The following is a 19,526-nucleotide window of genomic DNA, read 5'->3' as shown; positions in this document are numbered from 1 at the left end:
TGGTGGCTCATCAGCTAAATTGGGTCCTTGAATCGCAGGAACTTTCATCTCGTTACCAGTCCAGCATTCGGTAGGGACAGTTGCCGATATATCTGCTTCGATTAGAAACAGCATTTCGGCAGGCCTTTTCTCAGCGCCACCATCTTGTCGCAGTTTTCTTCAATCCTCTTGAGCATTATGCTCCATGAGTTACGTCTTCAGGGCCACCTCCGAACTTTTATTCGTCAGTTCCTGTCCCACCTGTTGTTCAGAATCTGGGTTTACTGTTTTCAGCTCTGAGGGTCCAGAAGAATGGCATTCCTTAGGGCTCCATAATAAGTGTCCTTTTCCTCATCGCTATTAATGGACTTGCGGCCTCTGCTAGACCGTTGGTCACCCTTGCTATGTATGTTGATTATTTGGGAGCGCTCTACTCGGTGGCATCTGCAGAACGACAGCCCCAGGGTGGCATCTGGCACACTTCCGCGTGGGCTCTCTCGCTCTGTTTTCATATTTGGCCTCTTAAGTTGACGGTAGTGCATTTATGTCGCTGTACTCCAGTCTATCTTTTATCCAAAGAAGGCACAACCAAGTAATGTAGTAAACTGACAATTATTCTTACAAGTCAGTTATGTTATTTGCTGACTAGAGTAATATACAGAAGAATAGAAAGAACAACTGAAGGCTTCCCGGAGAGAGATTAGTTATGTTTCCAGAACGAAGGTATAATCCAAGAAAGTCTTACATTGGAACTCTACATCAAGGCCCAGCATCTGACCATGGTCCCCCAGTTTTACCGTTTGGGTTGTGCCTCATTTCTCTCTGCTGTGACTTCCACCTTCCCTCCTCCTCTCTTCCCCATGTTCTCTCTTGCCCCCCCCCCCTCCCCTCCTCAAACCTTGTTAATTACTGAGCCATGGATTCGGATGAATCTCTTGTTGAATAGTTTTTTTTTTTTCCAAATGCTCTGATGGGAATTTAGGGAGCCACTTTTTTTTACACTGACGGTTCGAAATCCGGCGATCGTGTAGGATACGCTTTCACATCGTCTGTTGGCACAGAACACAATCTCTTGCGTGCCACATGTGGGTTGTTTACTGTGGAATTGACAGTCATCCATCAGGGCCTCTGCTTTATTAGACAGTCCTCAATCACCCAAGTTTCGTTGTGTGTGGACTAGATGTGTGACCTTCAGGCTACAGCTCGGAGTTTTTCCCACCATCCCATGGTCTCTGCCATCTACGACCCTCTTGCTGGTCTTGGTGATGCTGCTTCTTCAGTTGATTACCTTTGGGTTCGTGGCCATGTAGGTATCCCATGTAATGAATTTATTGATCGTCTGGTTTGGGGGGAGGGGCGACCTCCTCACTGTTCTCTGTGATTCTTCTGGGGGCGAATTTGCGGCTTTGCGTCAAATCTCTTTCTGCCCAATTGTGGACTGGCTATTGGGTGGCTATCCCACACTCTAATAAACAATGCACCACGTTTGGGCTCGCACCATCAGGCGTTCTTCCCTCTGTCTCTCCTGGCAGAAGTAAACACGCTTCTGCCATCTTCGTATTGGCATTACTAGGATGACCCATGGTTTTTTACTCTGCAACGAGCTGCCCCCCTCCTCTTCAGCATAGTCGCAGAGTCCCTGATCCATATTATGTAGGACTGCCTCCGCCTTTTGGTCCTTCATACTAAATATGACCTCCCTACTTGCCTCGGGTGTTCGTGGACGACCCGTGCAGTGTTAAATCTGTCCTCGGTTTTCTTCGCGAAAATGGTTTGTACTCTCAGGTGTTAATCCTTAAATTTTCCTTTCGAATTTTAGTCCCTCTGTTAGCGTAGAGTTTGGTTATGGAGGCCTTGCTTGACCTTGCTTTCACGCCAACCAGGTTCTCCCCATCTTTTCCCTATGCTTTGTGTGATGCTTTGTGTGATGCTTTGTGTGATGCTTTGTGTGATGCTTTGTGTGATGCTTTGTGTGATGCTTTGTGTGATGCTTTGTGTGATGCTTTGTGTGATGCTTTGTGTGATGCTTTGTGTGATGCTTTGTGTGATGCTTTGTGTGATGCTTTGTGTGATGCTTTGTGTGATGCTTTGTGTGATGCTTTGTGTGATGCTTTGTGTGATGCTTTGTGTGATGCTTTGTGTGATGCTTTGTGTGATGCTTTGTGTGATGCTTTGTGTGATGCTTTGTGTGATGCTTTGTGTGATGCTTTGTGTGATGCTTTGTGTGATGCTTTGTGTGATGCTTTGTGTGATGCTTTGTTCCCCCTTTTGTTATGTCTCCTTCCCCTGGTGCTGTCTCCATTATATCATGATAATGGTATGGTGTTAATGTCGGGACGCCCTGGTTGCGGTGCTGGTGTCACACCACATGTAGCATTTCTGGGGCACCACTGCTCACCTCGTTTCACCACCCCATTGCCTACCTGTTCTTTCCTCATCCTGTTGACCTGACGTCGCTTTCCCATCTTTGTTTGCACGTCATCCCTTCCCGTTCACTGGACTGTTGTTTCTCCCTCGATTTCTGGCCCCCTAGATTGAGACCGAGTCCCCGTTGTTTGGTCCCCTGCATCGAATCAGCCAGCCAACCAACCAATCGGATAGCCAGAGAAGCATTATCTTTTAATCAAAGATGACACGACCAAGTAATGTAGTAAACTGACAATTACTCGTAAGTCACTTTTGTTAATTGCTGACTAGAATAATATACAGAAGAATAGAAAGAACTGTAGGCTTACCGGAGAGATTTTACTTACGTTTCCAGAAGGAAGGTATAATCCAAGAAAGTCTTACATTGTTCTTGGTAACTGAAAGTGGGTTGTAGGAAAAATCAGAACACCTACCATCTGTGGACCTAGAGAAGGTTTTACACAGTATGGTGTGAAATAAGATGTTCACAACCCTTAAAAATTCGGGATTAAAGAACAGATACCGACGAATAATATATATCTACAAAACCTGCGTGGTAGTAGTAAAAGTAGAGGGTCAAGAAAGACTGGTTCTTGTTCAGAAGGGTGTTAGGTAGGTTTGCTACTTATCCCCACTGACCTTCAAATTGTACATCGGAGATGTAAAACAAGATGTGGAAGAAAATTTTATAGCAGTAATGAAAGTATGCAACCGTCTGCATCCCACTTCGTCCCGATATCAGTGCACGTCCGTGGCACACAGCCCACGGCTTCACTGGGGAGGGGGTAAGTAGTGTTGTGAGCCGATTACGAGGCGATCTGAGGTTTTCTCGGCGTGATTAATGGTGCGTCATAATTCATGCACGAATATCAGGCGAGTCTCATTGTCATCTAGGGTAAATTGAGCTGTGTGCAATATTGGAACAGGGTCCTCCAACCTATTTTACTGCCATAGAGGGACATTCCAGCGGTGAGCTCATCTTTGAAGACAATATTTCACAAACGCAGTGCCCCCGCCCCCCCCCCCCCCCCTACTCTTCCCCGTCTTGTGCACTTTTCCTATGGGATCAGTTATCAGCCTTTGTAGTAGCCTACATCTGGCGTCATGAACATGACTGTGACTTCTTAGGGTCAGTTGAAACTTGGAGTGCATCGCTTCAGGAATCTACCTCTCACACTGGACGACCAACGTGGCGACTACCCTCTTGGCAGTATTCACACATACGAATAAGATTACAATGTATATAAGCGACCTTGGTAACGCTTTGCAGGCAGTCTCTTTCGCATGGAATGAACCAGTTTTCTGTTTTGTCTGAAGTAATACTTGCCATTCTTGTTACAAACATTTGCAGAATAGTCTTACGAAGTGTTTAAAGTTTTTCGGTCGTTTTTTCAAGCGTACTCAAAAGATCTTCATTTAGATAAAGGTCTGCGCTCTGTGCTGGAAACTTCAGAACATGAGGAGTATGGTACAACCCCCACAGACAAATTTCCGCTGTGTGCTTAGGGTCATTGTCTTGTTGAAAGTAGTAGTCCGTGCCTAAACCCAAGGTATCAACACCTTTCTACAGATTTTCCTTCAGGATAATTAAATACCGATATCTGTCCATGTTACAAAAACTTTCATCTGTGGATCGTACTGTGTCCCAGGGACTTGGGTTCCTGCTTACGTGCTCTCGATCATATTTAAGTTTTAATTTTTTGTTTTTATTGCAAATGTATGGTACCACAGGTTCACAACCTTAAAATATAGCGAAAGGCCCTTGGTGTGATTTCCTTCCCGAACTGATCATTAACATGTGCAGACGCAGCAGATGCTATCAAATTGTTTAGGATCTTTCTTACCATTCTTAACAACATACTTCATTCTCTTTCCATCAGCTCTGTCATAACCTCTTTTTTAGCTATTAATGAGAGTACGTCTTTCTGTAGATCACCATGTTATGGACTGCACAGTTGCCCGCCTTCTTCCAGTAATATCAGCTATTTCTGAAAATGGTCTTCCCTTTTTTGTTCGAAGAAAACTATCTGCATTTCCTTTACTTGTTTCCTTCCCTTTGCGGCCCATTTTGCTGTTGGGCGGCATTCACAGCATATATCAGAACCAACATGCTTCAGTTGCAGCTTTCCATTGAGTGCGTTCATTGCTACAAACGGCTCATCAATCGTTTCTGTGTGAAGCCAGCTGGTACAGAATTTTTATTTACTTTTTGCAGAAGGTTTATGCAGTTAGTAGTTTTATACGCACACAATAGGAAGGAAACTCCATACTGTTAGTTTACCAAATAACATCTGTTGCCGGCGATCTTTAGTTCTAATAAACAAAGTTATTCTACGTGAACAACGATGTATGATATTGTTTTCCGTGATTGGATTTCCAAAGGAAGTAAAGATATCGAATATTGTTATACGAGAAATAATGATTTCCAGAGTTAATTCTGTAACATTTATCAGAGAATGCATTAAATTTATTTCCGCTTTTGTTTTCAGATTGAGATTGATGCTATCCTCTCCCTCAACCCTGGACTTACAAACAAGGGCAGAGATGACACTACCTTCATCCCTCACAAACTGCAACGAGTGAGTATTCTCTGATTTCCTGTTATATCTAACAGCAGCGCATTTAAATATCAGCGGTACGCAAGTGCTCAAGCTGGTGAATTAAATATTCGGAGCTTGCTCCGATTTAAACGGCTCCGCACGCCATCGGCGGGGCATGTTTCAGTTAGCTTTTCCACCGAAGAAGGTAAAATAAAGAAATGCTCATTTATTACGTACAAGTGGTGTAAGTGATGTGTCTTGACTTCGGCTACGTCGCGAATCGATAACTATTGTCCCATTTACAGGCGAGCGTTCGTGTTTGTTGTCGAGTTCATCAACCCTGCAAGGTAAAGCAGAAAGCATCTGGACGGTAACGGTTTTCGATGTTTGCTTTTTGTGTACTATAAACACGACAGCTTTTTAAAAACAGGCTTCTGTGTCCATGTGTTCTCCAGAAGTGGCAAGTCTATTGTGTAGAAGAAACTGCTTCGACGAACATTAAGTATACCCGAAATCGCTTTTAGCCACTTCTGTGTGCTCAGTACTTATTCACTGCATTACAGTAAAGAAATTCTTCGTAGCACATTATATATAATAACCGATTCATTGTGTTTTTAAGATTGCTTTAGGCGATAGACGTTAGATTCTATGTTTGGCTCTGTGGTATCCTAAAGAGCAGGACCTCATTTTGAGCGCAAACAGTTACGAAAAACTTTTCTTTGTGTTTGCAATGTCAGAAAAGTGGTCAAATTTTTCTAAATAAATATCGAAATAGCATCTCCATCGTTCTCCATATACATCTAGTGAACTTTGTGTTCTAGAATGTTGAAGCAGGTGTGATTAAAAGATTGTTATATTATGAGCATTGGTGTTTATGCTGAGACAGTAGATTTTATGAACTCTGTAGTTAAGTCATTAATGAAACACCTCGGCTTTACAAAGAGTAGAACCGGCGATAAGGTGTATCCCGGTCGTAACAAGGAATTTATAACGAAATCACGATAAAGTAAACATCGGATTTAAAGATATAGGGTACTGTAGACTCGTCCAGTCTGTTGAGAAACGAAGATTATGGCCACAGCGCCATTCATCATTAACTACTTTTAAAAAATTGAAGGTTGGACACTTTATTTACACATCGTCAATAAAGTCTTCCAGAATATTGTTATGCATAAGTTTTTCAAGAAATGCATCTCAAAACTGAAGAGTTATAAGATCTCTTGGCACGTTGTCGACAGTACACTTCGTGCATCTTTTTTTTTCGCTTTTGTCAAGCACTCTACAACAGTTAAACGTGTGATACGGTGTTGGATATACGTTATTGTTATTGCAGTGACGTTGAAAATTACTTGCTAACTGTCACAAGACATTGTCATAGTATCTTTAGCAGCTCGCATGGCACCACAAATTAACTGGTTTCTTACATACGTCCAATGCCGAAATCTGCAAAATATGTCGGTAACCTAGAAAATAGCTGCATAATTCATCTGAGATAAATCTCTTATCTTATACTTTAAAACCTTATTTTAATATTGTAGGTGTTGAAACCAGATAATGTATTTCAGAGAGAAGACATTCCACGAGATTTTGTAGAAACACTTCGGAGATGACGCGACGTGTAGAGTCAGTATTTAATCATGTCATGGTTTACCGTGCGCTAAGTTCCATTTGATAGGTAACGTGTGTGCAAAGATTTTGAGACCAATCATCGCCTTCGGCGTGGTTCATACCACCTTTTGGTGACTGTTAAATCTTACATTCGCAGCTATTGTGTGATGTGATTCCACAAATTGACTTTTCGTCCTTCCATAATGTTGGTATTTTAAGATGTGGGAGGAACATCATTCTGATTTTGTTGTTAAGTATGATGTTTACAGAGTTCAGAGTTGGAAATTTTGAAAGATACGCATTGCGTCGTAGGAGGCACAAAGAGATATCTCTAAACTTCGTATACGTTGTTTATCAGTATATGTCAGGGGTGGATGGTGAAGAATGCTGACGGCTGTCACTTAATGTGGTTCTATTCTGCTAGTTTCCTGAAACGAAGTTGGGGTCATTATTCGCGGAGTGTTATTGCACTGCATTTGAAACACGTTGTAGTGTTAAGAAACCTACTTACGCGGAACATTTTTCTAGATTGTGGCGTATTAATTAAGAATATTATTAATTTGGGAAATATTTTAGTCTTGGGGCCTCCTTGTGATCTCATAGTAGTAAGTGTGTGTGTGTGTGTGTGTGTGTGTGTGTGTGTGTGTGTGTGTGTGCGCGTGCGTGTGTGTGTGTGTGCGCGCGTGTGTTTTGAACCAATTTGTTCTGTACAATAGCTGAGACAAACTGCACGTCGATTCCTGTATCAGTATATTCGTAATGTGCACGAAATGCCTATGTTTTTGTCCCTCCGCTTGAAGGGATGTACTCCTAACACGTTACTTTACAGCTGCATGATAGCGTTTGCGTAACAGTCTAACGTTACACGTACGGGAATCGTGACTTCAAACCAGTTTCCTATCTGCATATTAGCACAGAACGTTTCGACAGCATTCTTTGTCGTGCTCTTAATTCACTTAAGGTGGTAATTCATTACTCAATCCCATCAAATACGTGTAGTAAATGTTTTTTCTGTTACACTGAAAGCTCTTTGTTCAGAAATTATAACTACTAGTGTGTTGTGACACGTTGCATCTAGAACAGTGGCAGCATAGAGCGATTAATTTCTTGGCAGATTTGGCGAAATGTCAGAGAAAGCGGAAACTTTGTCAATGTCTGTAAACAAAATTTTAAGTGTAGCATAGAGACAGAAGAGTAAAAAGCGTTTAATGTGTGTTGCTGAGGTCCATGTTTATCATGTCAAATTCAAAAAATGTCCTTACAACCGCTTTCAAGGAAAGCAATGTTGTCAGTGTAAAACGTAGTAACTGAATCCATTTAGGAGAACAAATTCTTGCAATGAAGAAGACAATTAGAGCGGTCATCTTGCAGACATCTATTTAAGGATCTAGGGATCCTCACAGTATATATATTCACTTATGAAATTTGTTGTTAATAATCCAGCCCAGTTCAAAAGTAATAGCAGTGTGCATAGCTATAACACCAGGAGAAACGATGATCTTCACTATGCAGGGTTAAATCTGACTTTGGCACAGAAGGGTGTAAATTATGCTGCCACAAAAGTCTTTGGTCACCTACCAAACAGCATCAAAAGCCTGACAGATAGTCAACCAACATATAAAAATAAATTAAAAGAATTTCTAGATGACAACTCCTTCTACTCATTGGCTGAATTTTTATATATAAATCAAGGGAGGGAAAAAACCAACTTAAGCATTAGTGTCATGCAATATTTTGTGTAATGTAATATCTTGTACATACATCTTTCATTAACCTGACACGTTCCACATCATTACGAAGTGTCGTATTCATGTGATCTATGGAACAATCTAATCTCTTCAGTCAGATACCATTTATAAATTAAAGATCATCAGACTTAATATTTACTGATGTGTTTATAGTCATTATTACATTGAAACTGGTTTCACATATTTTTCAAAGGAAAGCAATTAAATAAAAAATGCAGGACTCTTATCTTGCTTTGAAACACATGACAATGAACTTTGTCGCGTAGCTGGTAACCATTTTCGCACCACCTACCTAGTATAGCCTCCTGTAACATTCTTTAAGTCCAAACCGTTAAACATCTGACTACACTATACCCGTGCCATATGGTGGGGTTTCAAGAATGAATTTTGCGCCCAGAAGAAGATTGTGCAGTTTCTGGTAGATTAAAATGAGAGCCGGACCGCGAAACTAACCCTAAACCTGGCCTCTTACAGGCAGTGCTCTTGCCGACTGAGGTAAGTACAAGCCCCCCCCGCTTCACATCTGCAATTACCTCTGTATTACTTCGTAAGGTTCACGGAATCTACCCTACCAGCTCCTCATAATGCAAACTATTCATAGAATGAACGTTGGTAAGAGGGCTTGTTGTTCTTTCAGGGAGCACCAGTGGTCTCCTACGATTCGACTGCTCGGCAGTTTTAAATTGCTTTCAACTTGTAACCCTAACGGATATTATAAAAATCACATGTGCAAGTGCAACCATTAGGGTGCGCAATGTCATTAGTGGATTGTGGACTGCTGGCCGTTGTGGCCGAGCGTTTCTAGGCGCTTCAGTCTGGAACCACGCGACCGCTACGGTCTCACGCTCGAATCCTGCCTCGGGCATGGATGTATGTAATGTCCTTAGGTTAGTTAGGTTTAAGTAGTTCTAAGCTCTAGGGGACTGATGACCTCAGATGTTAAGTCCCATAGTGCTCAGAGCCATTTGAACCATTTTTTTGATTGTGGACTCTTTTCCTCGATTTAAAGATATGTCTGCCACGACTTATTTCTAACCTCTGCTTCATTATGGTGCCCCAGAACTCGTCTCGCACAATTGTTGTTTTAAATTCTCAAGACTGGTTGGATGAAACACTCCGCAGTGATTGATCCTGTGCTTTTCTCTCCATCTCTGCGTAACTGCTGCAGTCTACATTTACCCCCTCCCCAAACTCTTTCCCCCATTGTTGAATTGACGTTCCTTTGATGTATCAGGTTGTCTCTGACGGAATTAAACTGCTGTAAACGTTTATTTCTCTTTGATGAACTGTAATTCGTTTCCCAATTTTTCAGTTTCCTTTACTGTTCTATGATTAGATCAACTATTAGTTCCCTATCATGTCTTTCCACAAGTATAACAGCAGTCCGGATGCTGTAAAACTTGTAGACGACATTTTACTATCTGTATATTATCTCTGGCAAGTCTCAGAATTCGAAAGTGTATTCTAGTGATCATTGTAAAAGTTTTATAAAATGACAAATGTGGTAATTGTTGGTTTGTATTTTTCAAAATTCCTTCTAAGATAAGTTGTAGGGGGATCAGTATTGCTTCCGATCATGGCCGGGGGCACCAACGTGTTGAAATGAGTGGATGAAATTATAGAGAATCCCTCAGCTTCCATAGTGTCGAAATTTGTGGGGTGTTTCATTACCCTGATTTTTAATTATTTTCTGTCCCAGCTATTTCACAAGTATTGTTACATCCAGTTTGTACAGGTACCCGCTGTTATAGCCTTCGCGAGGCAACTCACAAGAATAATCCTTTTTGTCCTTTATCTAGTGATGAGCTAGTAAAGGCTTCTCCTGTACTGCTTTACATCTTTCATTGCGTCTTTTCGCTCGTCATAGTTACAGAAATGACGATAGCATTAATTTTTGGGGAATTTGTGTTTTATTCATGTTGAAACTTGATTTTCTTTTAACCGCACTCGTTAGATTTTCGGAAGAGTGCTAAAGAATCATGTTGTGCTCTTCAGCATGCGTCGCCCTATCCTAGAGGACACTACCTTATTTCCAGCCCATGTTATGGACTTCACCTTTGATGCATAGTCACTAGCTTCCTCCCACTATTTTGATGACTGCTCCGATTATTAGCTTGAAATCGTGAACCCTTGCCTTACCTGCCCTGTGAAAGCATAGCACAATATCAGTTGGCTTCATTCTACGACAGCCCTGAAAGACATTTTCTGAGTTTGCTTTCGGACAACATTAAACATTAGCCCACGCATTTTACACAAGGATTTGCGTGTATTCACATTTTCTCTACGCGACTACCCTTACATGCGACACATTTTCTCCGACAATGGATCACTTCACAGAGATTCGGATTGTAAGTCCGCATTCAAACTGTTTAGAAAACCTTCCACTTCTGTATTCACTTCGTCGTCATTTTAGAAATGACTGTCATGCGTGGTTTCTTCATCAGAGGAAAGAGCACGAAGTCACAGTTTACCTTGCGCACGATAGCTGGAGACCAGACAAAACTTGATGGCCCGCAGAATGAGGTGGGGCGTCGTCGTGACGCAAGAAACACTCCCTTCGCCAACGTCCTGTGTCCTTGACAATCTGCCGACAGCTCATCAGAAGTTTTGTCATATGCTGCTCTGACGAGCATAATCCGTTAACACTACAGCGTGGTAGCCAAACACCTCACCCGGAAAAAAAACACCCTCGTCTGGTTCTTGAAATTTCATGTCGTCTTAATTTTTGACTATTCTGTAAAATTAGGTGCTTTCATTAACAACAATACTATCTGTCAAGGCGTTACTTCTGTTTGTCTATACGTTGGTGTCCATAATAAACGTGCGTTTGCTGTTAAGTGTTGCACTTCGTTGACGACATTGCCTCAATTGCACTTGAGGGTGGTTGCGAAGTGACCATACTCCTTTCAGTGCCTCGATTTCAGCACTCCAACATGCTTTCATAATTCGATAAAATTTTTGTTTGACGTCAGCAACCCCAACTTCTGGTGAGTTTTCGGGAGATTGTCAAGGACGCAGGAGTGTTTCTTGTGTAACGACTACGTCCCATCTCATTCTGCGGGCCACGAAGTTTTGTCTGATTGTTTCCTTCCTTTTCATTTAGAATGGTAGTGATCGTAACTGACTTTAATGCATTAATATTACATAAATTTGTGTAAATACATTTAAATTTTGTAGTTAAGTGCAACATTGCGATTAATAAAATAAGGAAGAGTTAGTAATTGCAGGAATCAAACCCGGGTCCTCGAATTACCAGTCTAGACTTTTGACGACTTGCCCTCGGTGGAGTTATGACAAAGGCACTTTACGAAACCCTCAAAATCTACGTTAGCATAATACACTTCAAACAGTTTAAAGGAAAAAGCCTGATGTTTTGAATCCAGCGATCTGTGGCAAATGATTGTTTTGAACAAATACTTAATCTAAAGTCATAGTCAACCCTTCCCAAAACCACCTTGATATGCACCTAAATTATTTCCTTGTGTTTCTATTCTGTTTAGTATAACAGTGGAAACCGTTATATGCAAGTTACTGCAAAGAAATTCCCCTGTTGTTAAAATCTTGTGCATTGCCTTTATTGTGTAGGGGATCTATCAAGGCCACCTTAAGCTCTCCTAAGAGTTTTCCTGGTTTTCAGGTTTTGTCAACCCTCCAGGGGTTCATGGCCTTTTTGAGAGTTTATGCATGGCACACAAGGGGCCCCAAAGTATTGCGGTCCTCTGTTCCTTCCTGAGCTGCATCCCTTTCCCTGAGCTGCTCCCTTGGCATCCTCGCTCCTTCCCCTCTGCCCCTCTCCTTCTCCCTGTGTGTCCTTGCTTAGGTCAGCCTGTCTATCCTCCTGATTCCTGTCATCGTTTAAGGTTTTGTTTCCTTTCTTTTTTCCCTTCCCCTTAGGGGTTTGACAGCCCTTCTAAATTTTGTCTGTGTAGTGTGAGCAATCTGCGGAACACTACCTTCCTCAGCATCTTCAGTGTGTGGCCTTGATACCTCTTCCATCTTTCCTTTTGACACTGTTGTCCTTTAAAGCTATATAGCCAGCATGGTATCCAGTCAGTTTTGTGGGCTCCCTGTGTACCCTTTTGGTTGAGCCCCCTGACAGCAACTGGCCATTGTGGCTGAGTGGCTCTAGGTGCTTCAGTCCGGAACCGCGCTGCTGCTACAGTGCCAGGTTCGGATCCTGCCTCGGGCATGGATGTGTGTGATGTCCTTAGATTAGTTAGGTTTAAGCAGTTCTCAGTCTAGGGAACTGATGACCTCAGATGTTAAGTCCCATAATGCTTAGAGCCATTTGAACCCTGACAACACAGGGACCACACTTCTGATACCTGTGCAGGCTGAGGAGTGGTTGCTCATCATTCTGGAACTGTAAAACTCCAAGCAATGGCCGCCGTGCCAGATGACTCTTGCTGTAACTAGGTAGTGCCCACAGCGAGAGCCCATGATCAGAGTGGGCGGTATGTGGGTGGATGCTTTGTGCATTAAATGCGTTAAGTTCCAAAAATCTGCCCGTCCTCTGTCTGTCCTCTATGGCTGTCTCTTTAGTTGGGAATCGTGCGATCGTGCGACCTTCCCTTCCCTAATCAGGACTGATGGGGACACTTTCACCGCCTCCACCACCAAGCCATTATTTTTCGTGTGACCTGTCCAAGATTAGTTTGGCAAAGTGGACACTTAGTAAGATATAGTCAAATTTGCTGTTGATAAACATTTCTTTTGCCACACAATCTGCGACAGTGTGTGCTTGTGATCATATTGGTGGCATCCTAGTGTCCATTACTCCTCACTAGTGTTTAAATATGGTTCAAGGAGACTATTTTTATAGAGAACTAATTCTTTAAACTGATAGAAAAACTCTGGCCAATCTGGAATACCGAAGTATGCATGTTGTTTAATGTGTTTCGGAACACAGAAGGCCGCAAGCATGACGACATTGATACTGACGTGTCTTTATTCTTGCATTTAAAGCCTTTATGCTTCCGAAGGTGGGCAATGTTAGGGCTCTCACTGTCATGTGAAGCAATACACCTCGCCACCCATGATATGTTTTCAGTGTTCGTATTTCGGGCGCATCCTCCTGCTGTACAGTGGACCCTCTATGCGATGAATGTGGGCTCTCTCTCCATGAGGGAAACGGCTGTGTTACACCTCCCGTTTGTGTTGTCACAACTATCACTCTACACACTCGTCAGACTGTGCAATTTATAGAAAAGAAAAGAAATAGAGCATGAATCCCCCGATCGTCCATCCTACTCTGAGGCTCATCAGAAATGAGTGTCTTCACACTGTGCCTGTGACGTCTTTAACTCTGTTAAGTCTTTCCCCCTCTCCTCCCTCCTCCACAACTCTTGTCAGTTTCCTCTCTCCCCCCCCCCCCCTCCTTTTCCCAGCCCCTCTCGCTTCTCCCCTCTGATACAGTTCCCACACCCTCCCCTCAGGGGGGTATGGCTCCTTCATGCGGCCAGAGAAGTGCCTTCCTTCGGTGCCTGCAAGTGATGGGGCTCACTCTTAGGACCCCTTGCCCCGGCGTCTCCCAGACTGGAGACCTGCTGCTCCAATCAGCCACAGGACCCATTTTCATGTTTACCCCTAGGTTACCCGCTCTGTCACAGGTCTTGCCGAAGCCTGCTCTCCCTCTCGACTGTGCTGTTCTCCAGCTATGGAAGAGAAGAAAGAACTTAAGCCTGGGACAAGAACCTGCTAGTGTCCCTGGAGATACTCTTGTTTGTGGATATTATCCTGTCCTTGTTGGTGCTGCATGGTGACCAAGCAGCTTGGCCAACTTCAGCCCATTCACCTCTTTGGATCCCTGTTGTTTGCTTATTCATTAGCACACCATCACCATGCAACATTGCTACCCCAATTTTCTTTTACTCACCAGCTTGTGTCGTTCTCCAGGAATATAATTTTACTGATGCTCACCCACAGATCCTTTGTGGATTCGATGCTTTCTGTTGGAACCATGTCAGCCCTTTGAGGGCTTCTGTGGAAGCGGTGGCCATACGGGTGCAGTTGGAATCAGTGGTCATGGTTCGGAATCGCTTTCCACTCTCCTGACAAGCCACCTATGCCTACAGAGCTAACTGCCCTCCTTCAGCAACTCCCCCCCCCCTCCCCTCCCTTCCTCCTTTCCCTCCTTGAGGATTTTAATGCTTATCACCTTCTGCGGGGCACTGCTTCTTCATCTAGTCGGGGGCTCGTCGCTGACAATATCCCAGTGGACCAGAAACTGTGCCTTCTTAATGATGGTTCTCCTATCCATTTTAGTGCTGTTTGACACTTTCTCTGCCTGTTATTTTGCAGTGGCATCCACTCCTTTTCCTTCTTCATCACACTGGCTGCTGTACAATGACCTCTGTGACAGCTACCAGTTCCTGTTGATTCTCCCATTCCCTTCCCACCTCCCAGTGGGCAGGCTACCTGTTGGGCTTTCCATCACACTTATTGGCCTCTGTGTAGCTTGCAGATTGTGTGCTTAGTGAGGCTCTATAGATGAAGTCGTCCATGACATATCTGGTATCATTCCTGTACCCTGCTCAGTGGGCTTGTTCAGCTGCCTCCTGATACCATGTTACGAGCACAACCATTGCCATTGTTATCTGTGATCACCATCGAGCCTTGCAATGCCTTAAGCAGCACTTATCCTCCACCAGTCCTATTATCTTCAAACACCTCTGCGCCTTTACTTAATCAAACAGAGCAAGCAGGTGTGTTTGGAACATTTTGTCTACTCTCTAGTTTCTTCTGTTCCTCTGTCACAGGTGTGGGCTACGGTTCACACCATCGAACCTCCAAGGTTTCCAACAGTCTTCTTCCGTCTGGGCCTTGTCCTCCTGGGTGGCCTGGGGGGGGGGGGGGGGGGGAGGGGTTGTAGTAGCAGGGTCCCCCCCACAGCGATTTATAGTTTTCTGGACTGTTCCCGCAACTTGTCCCTTCACACTAAATATGCTCTCGCACTCTTCTTGTCCAGGTATTATTGGGCAACTCTCACATGGTTGTGTCCTTCCTCGGTTTTCTTCATGAAAGTGGTTTGTCCTCCCTGATAGAAGTAACCTGTATTTCCTTCCAGAGTTGGAATCCCTCGGTTAGTATTGACGTAAATTTAGAATGCCTTCGGACTTGCCTACGCGCCAACCAGATACCCCCTCACCCCACCCGGCTTTCCTGATGTTTTGCCTGGTCTTTTGTGCTGTTCTGTTTCACCTTTTCTTGTGCCTTCTTACATAGGTGTTGCCCCGTTGTGTCGTGATCGTGGTATGGTATGGTGTGGTGTGGGGATTGTGAAGAGTCAGTGGCACCGCCGGCACCCGTCATGTGCAGTGCCCCCTGCACATTCCTCCATCCCTCTCCTGCCGCCCCAATGTTCCATCTGTCTCTGTTTGCACGTTTTCCTTCCCCATTAATTGGACTATGCTGTTCTTGTTCTTCCTCCATTAGTTTCTTTTATCTCGGATCGTGAGATCGATAACCTCGCTGTTTGTACCTGTTCCCCCAAAGTCAGCAGCCACACAACAAAGTTTTCGCATAGATAAATTTTACTGCAATTTTTATTTTGGTGGAGACCTTTTCAATAGTTATTGTGTAAATAGGGTATTCTCCACTAGCTTTAAAATTTTTGGCAGATACTTTAGTTCCTTTGGTAGTTGAGGTAAATCTTCTCCTACATTATTATGAGTGATCGATTATTCGAGCTGATGGATTGGTTCCGAATAATTAAGAAGGTACTCAAAATATTTTGCAATTATTTTTGAATGTTTATTGTTAGGTAAGCCAAATTATTGAACCTCGTCCCACTCTCCAACGTTACATTTATATTTGAAGTTCATCTAAGTGAAAGAGGAGCTCTTTAACAGTCATTGCAGAAAATGCTTTCGTAATAAATTTCCTCGTATACTCACTTGTTTTACCGCCAACTAGCATACAACCTTTTGATTTACATGCGTAGTAATCGTAACTATATCGCATGTATTAATTTTACATACATAAACTGAATTGTTTTTAATTTTATAATAAATGGTTCAACATAGCGAGGTATACAATAAAATGAAAAAAATGTATAGAGGAATGTCAGTATTAGCAAGGAGTCGAACTCAAGTCCGTAAATTACCAGTCTTCTTTTGACCACTCCCCCACAGTGACGTCACGACTATTCTTTAAAAAAATCTCGGTATCCTATGCTTCCACAATATGGTGCATGAAATTTTAAAGAAAAATACTGACACGGGGCTGTGAATAATGTACCATTATTTCAGCAATCGACACTAGTTGCTAGTTCCTGTAGAGAAGCGCCACAAAACATGGTTTTGTTAATGTTATTTGCATACCATCTAGCATTCAAAGAGAGATGTAATTCCAGTGCGATTTCAGACTTGCATGAGAAGAGAAATGGTTTAATTTTAGTGCGAGTTCTGGCTGACATTTGATGCAAAATGGCATGGTTTTAGTGCAGTATTTACAGTGCGCTGTAGCACATTAGCATATGATGAGCTAAGTCCACTGCCCAGCTGAATTACTTCTTGACTGAAGGACTAATGGTCCTGCTGTTTAGTCCCTTAACAATCCAATCAATCAACTAAACCTGATAAGGATTTGGTCTTCGTCCGTTTCAGTGCTGGTGACTCGTTTAAACTAGTTGCTTTGCTCCTTTGTTTTGATGCTATATTGATACGCCCAACACTCGTCCATAGTAATTAGTGCGCTAAAGAGGCCATCTGGATTGGGATGGCACAACTCCAACATTTCCGCTGGGGCATTTTGCAGCAGTGTGAACAGTCACCGAATCTGTTGGATGTCAAACTTCATCATTTTTCTAAATTGTTACAATAGATATTGAAATCTAACCTACGACGGATTTTAACGTTCGCCTAGACTGTAACGAGCAACTCTTCCAGCTCTTCTCTTGCGATTCAAATTTCTTCGCAGAGAGATCTATTACCACTTCGGTGATCATGGTTCGGGCTCGTTTGACCTCCTGGGAAGCATCTGCAAGCAACAGTGCATAGAAACTGTACACTTCCGCTAACTCGGCACTAATTGTCCTGTGTTCTTCTCCTTCAGTTCAGAAAAGGAGTTATCGCGTTATACTCCACATAATCAACAAACTGTATCATTTTGTGTTGCTTCGGTTCCTCTAGCGGAGTGCTGTAGTATTATGACGGGGATTTCAATGCGTTTTCAGGAACATTTCTGCAGTTCTGGTACAAACAAAAATTAATTACGTAACTTTATACTTTCTAGATACAAGTTGAAAGTTGTACTATCGATCGTACTTCATTTTGCTAGGCCCGTTACTAGCGGGTGGAGTGGTTTCGTCGAGCAGTTAGAAAAGATAAGTACCTTCAGTGGTGCGTATGCTGTCGAAACGCTTGCTTATATTTGTGATAGAGGTTGGAAGTCCTGTTTCCTCGGGTTAACAAACAAACCCACGAAGAGGCTGGCTCGTGTCGTGTTACTAATATGGCTCGCTTTTGCTGACAACTAACATTCGAGCGGATTCGGCGAGCAGTGTCCAGCTGCGCGGCGCTGGCGCGTGGCTCTTGAGTGCGCGGTGTGTGAGGGGCGGGGTGCATATGGCTGGTGCGGCAGGACGAGTCTGACGAGGAAGAGGACGGCAGCCTGCTGGAGGAGATGGACGACGACTTCGCCAACCTGAACGTGTGCGCGCCCGGCGTGGTGGCGGCCCAGCAGCAGCGGCGCGCCGCAGCCGCCGGCGCCAAGCCCTCGTCGGCCACGCTGCCCCTCCGGGTCCCGTCCTCCCGGCCGGTCTGTACCACTCCCAGCCAGCTCTGCTCTCAGCCACTCTGCCTGCCTGCCTGCCTGCCTGCCTGCTTTTTGCTTCACTCTTACTGTAGCTCTCACCTGTATGTATATTTGAAGTAGAACCTAGATGAGCTCGCATGCTGGTACTTCCCATCTGAAGCTTTTACTGATCGCAGTAGCTGTGCGTTCATCGACGAATGGATGATTTGCTTCTGTGGTAATTGTTGTCCATCCATTTCTGGCATATGCTGTTGCGAGACATAACAAGATAATTTCAGACGACTGTATAGGTTTCGTCACTGTGCTGTTGCTGTATTTTTGAAATGCGAAGCTATCCGGAAAATGTCAGTTCTGTGAAACTTTCGCTTCTCCAGGCACGTCGAATTATCACACTACGTACGCGATTGGGACCCGGTAACGTTATTGACAATCACTGATATGTCAAGTTATTTTCAAGGGGCAAAGTGAAACAACAGACTACTGTGCAAAACGGTGGATGGCGTTACATCTACCAAGAAACAAACGATGGCCTATGCACAAAGACAAAACACAGCGTACAATTGCGACATCAGACAAAGACCACCATCCCCAGACGTTATAGGTCTGAACAGCGGGTGAGAAAGTAGCGCTCTGTGACTATCTATTCTTTAACGAGAGGAAAGAGCAGGATTCTTCCAAAGTGTAAGCAAAAAATCTCCATTTCTATTTTGCTTAAATTCTGCCTGGATTCTTGCGCTGTAGATGATCGAACAAAGAGGACAGTTAGCGCTGTTTGCTGACCTTTCTTTCATTAATATTTTAATATCGATAAGGCTTGACGATGATTATTTTTGGTTGCGTGGCGACATTACTTGTTTGCGTACGCTCTCTTCTGTTTCTTGGTTAAAGTGGTCCCGTCTGCGGACGGTTTTTGTGCCTTGGAATGTCTAGTGACATATCGACTGTCTCGTAAGCCAGCTCTCTCGTAAGCCACTTGAACAACCTCAGTTCTTCAGCACACTGCTGGCCATTATAATTGGAATACCAAACAGGATACCAAATGACGTAATCTTATTGCACAGCATAGTAGAAAATTTTTGGTTGTCAAATTTGCCACATTTGGCGGCAGCAATGGCTGTAGCGCAGTTGCGCGTAGAGTCGAAACTGATCCTGGACAACATACGGCTCCGTCAGAGTTCATCAGTTGTGGTGGCTGGCGATTGGTGGCGTGCCCGTTTCTCCGCAAATCAAGACCCAATGTTATCATTGTGGGAGAGATTTGGTGAAAGTGCTGACCAGGGTAGCAGTAGAACACCTTCTGTATCTAGGCAGAAGAGCGGGAAAAATTGGATTCTGCGTTACCTTGATCAAAGAAATTAACATCTGTGTGAACCGAGGAGACCGAATAGTATACACAGCGGCAGCCCAATCAGTTATGCCATGTGCTGGGCGCCATGACGATGAAAAAAGGATTCATTCTTGTCAGTCTCCTGAAACGTGTGCGTCCAGT

General features: G+C 43.5%; 1 protein-coding gene across 5 annotated transcripts in view; it reads left to right on the top strand.

Annotated features, from left to right (window-relative positions):
• The window catches only part of LOC126267635 (kinesin-like protein KIF2A), a 310,859-nt gene that overhangs the window by 172,314 nt on the left and 119,019 nt on the right, over window positions 1–19,526 (top strand). For 2 of the 5 annotated variants that reach the window (XM_049972937.1, XM_049972933.1), the window contains exons 3-4: window positions 4,875–4,964; window positions 17,864–18,040. In XM_049972937.1, coding sequence (XP_049828894.1) covers window positions 4,875–4,964; window positions 17,864–18,040 — 267 coding nt within the window. Of the gene's footprint in view, window positions 1–4,874; window positions 5,131–5,230; window positions 5,273–17,863; window positions 18,041–19,526 lie in introns of those variants that run through there. The other 3 variants (XM_049972934.1, XM_049972936.1, XM_049972935.1) reach the window with 3 other exon arrangements.

The sequence above is a fragment of the Schistocerca gregaria genome, chromosome 4 (genome assembly GCF_023897955.1).
Source record: "Schistocerca gregaria isolate iqSchGreg1 chromosome 4, iqSchGreg1.2, whole genome shotgun sequence".
NCBI classification, from domain to species: Eukaryota; Metazoa; Arthropoda; class Insecta; order Orthoptera; family Acrididae; genus Schistocerca; species Schistocerca gregaria.
Note: the sequence above shows the minus strand (reverse complement) of the source record. Positions and strands in the feature narration are given on the sequence as shown.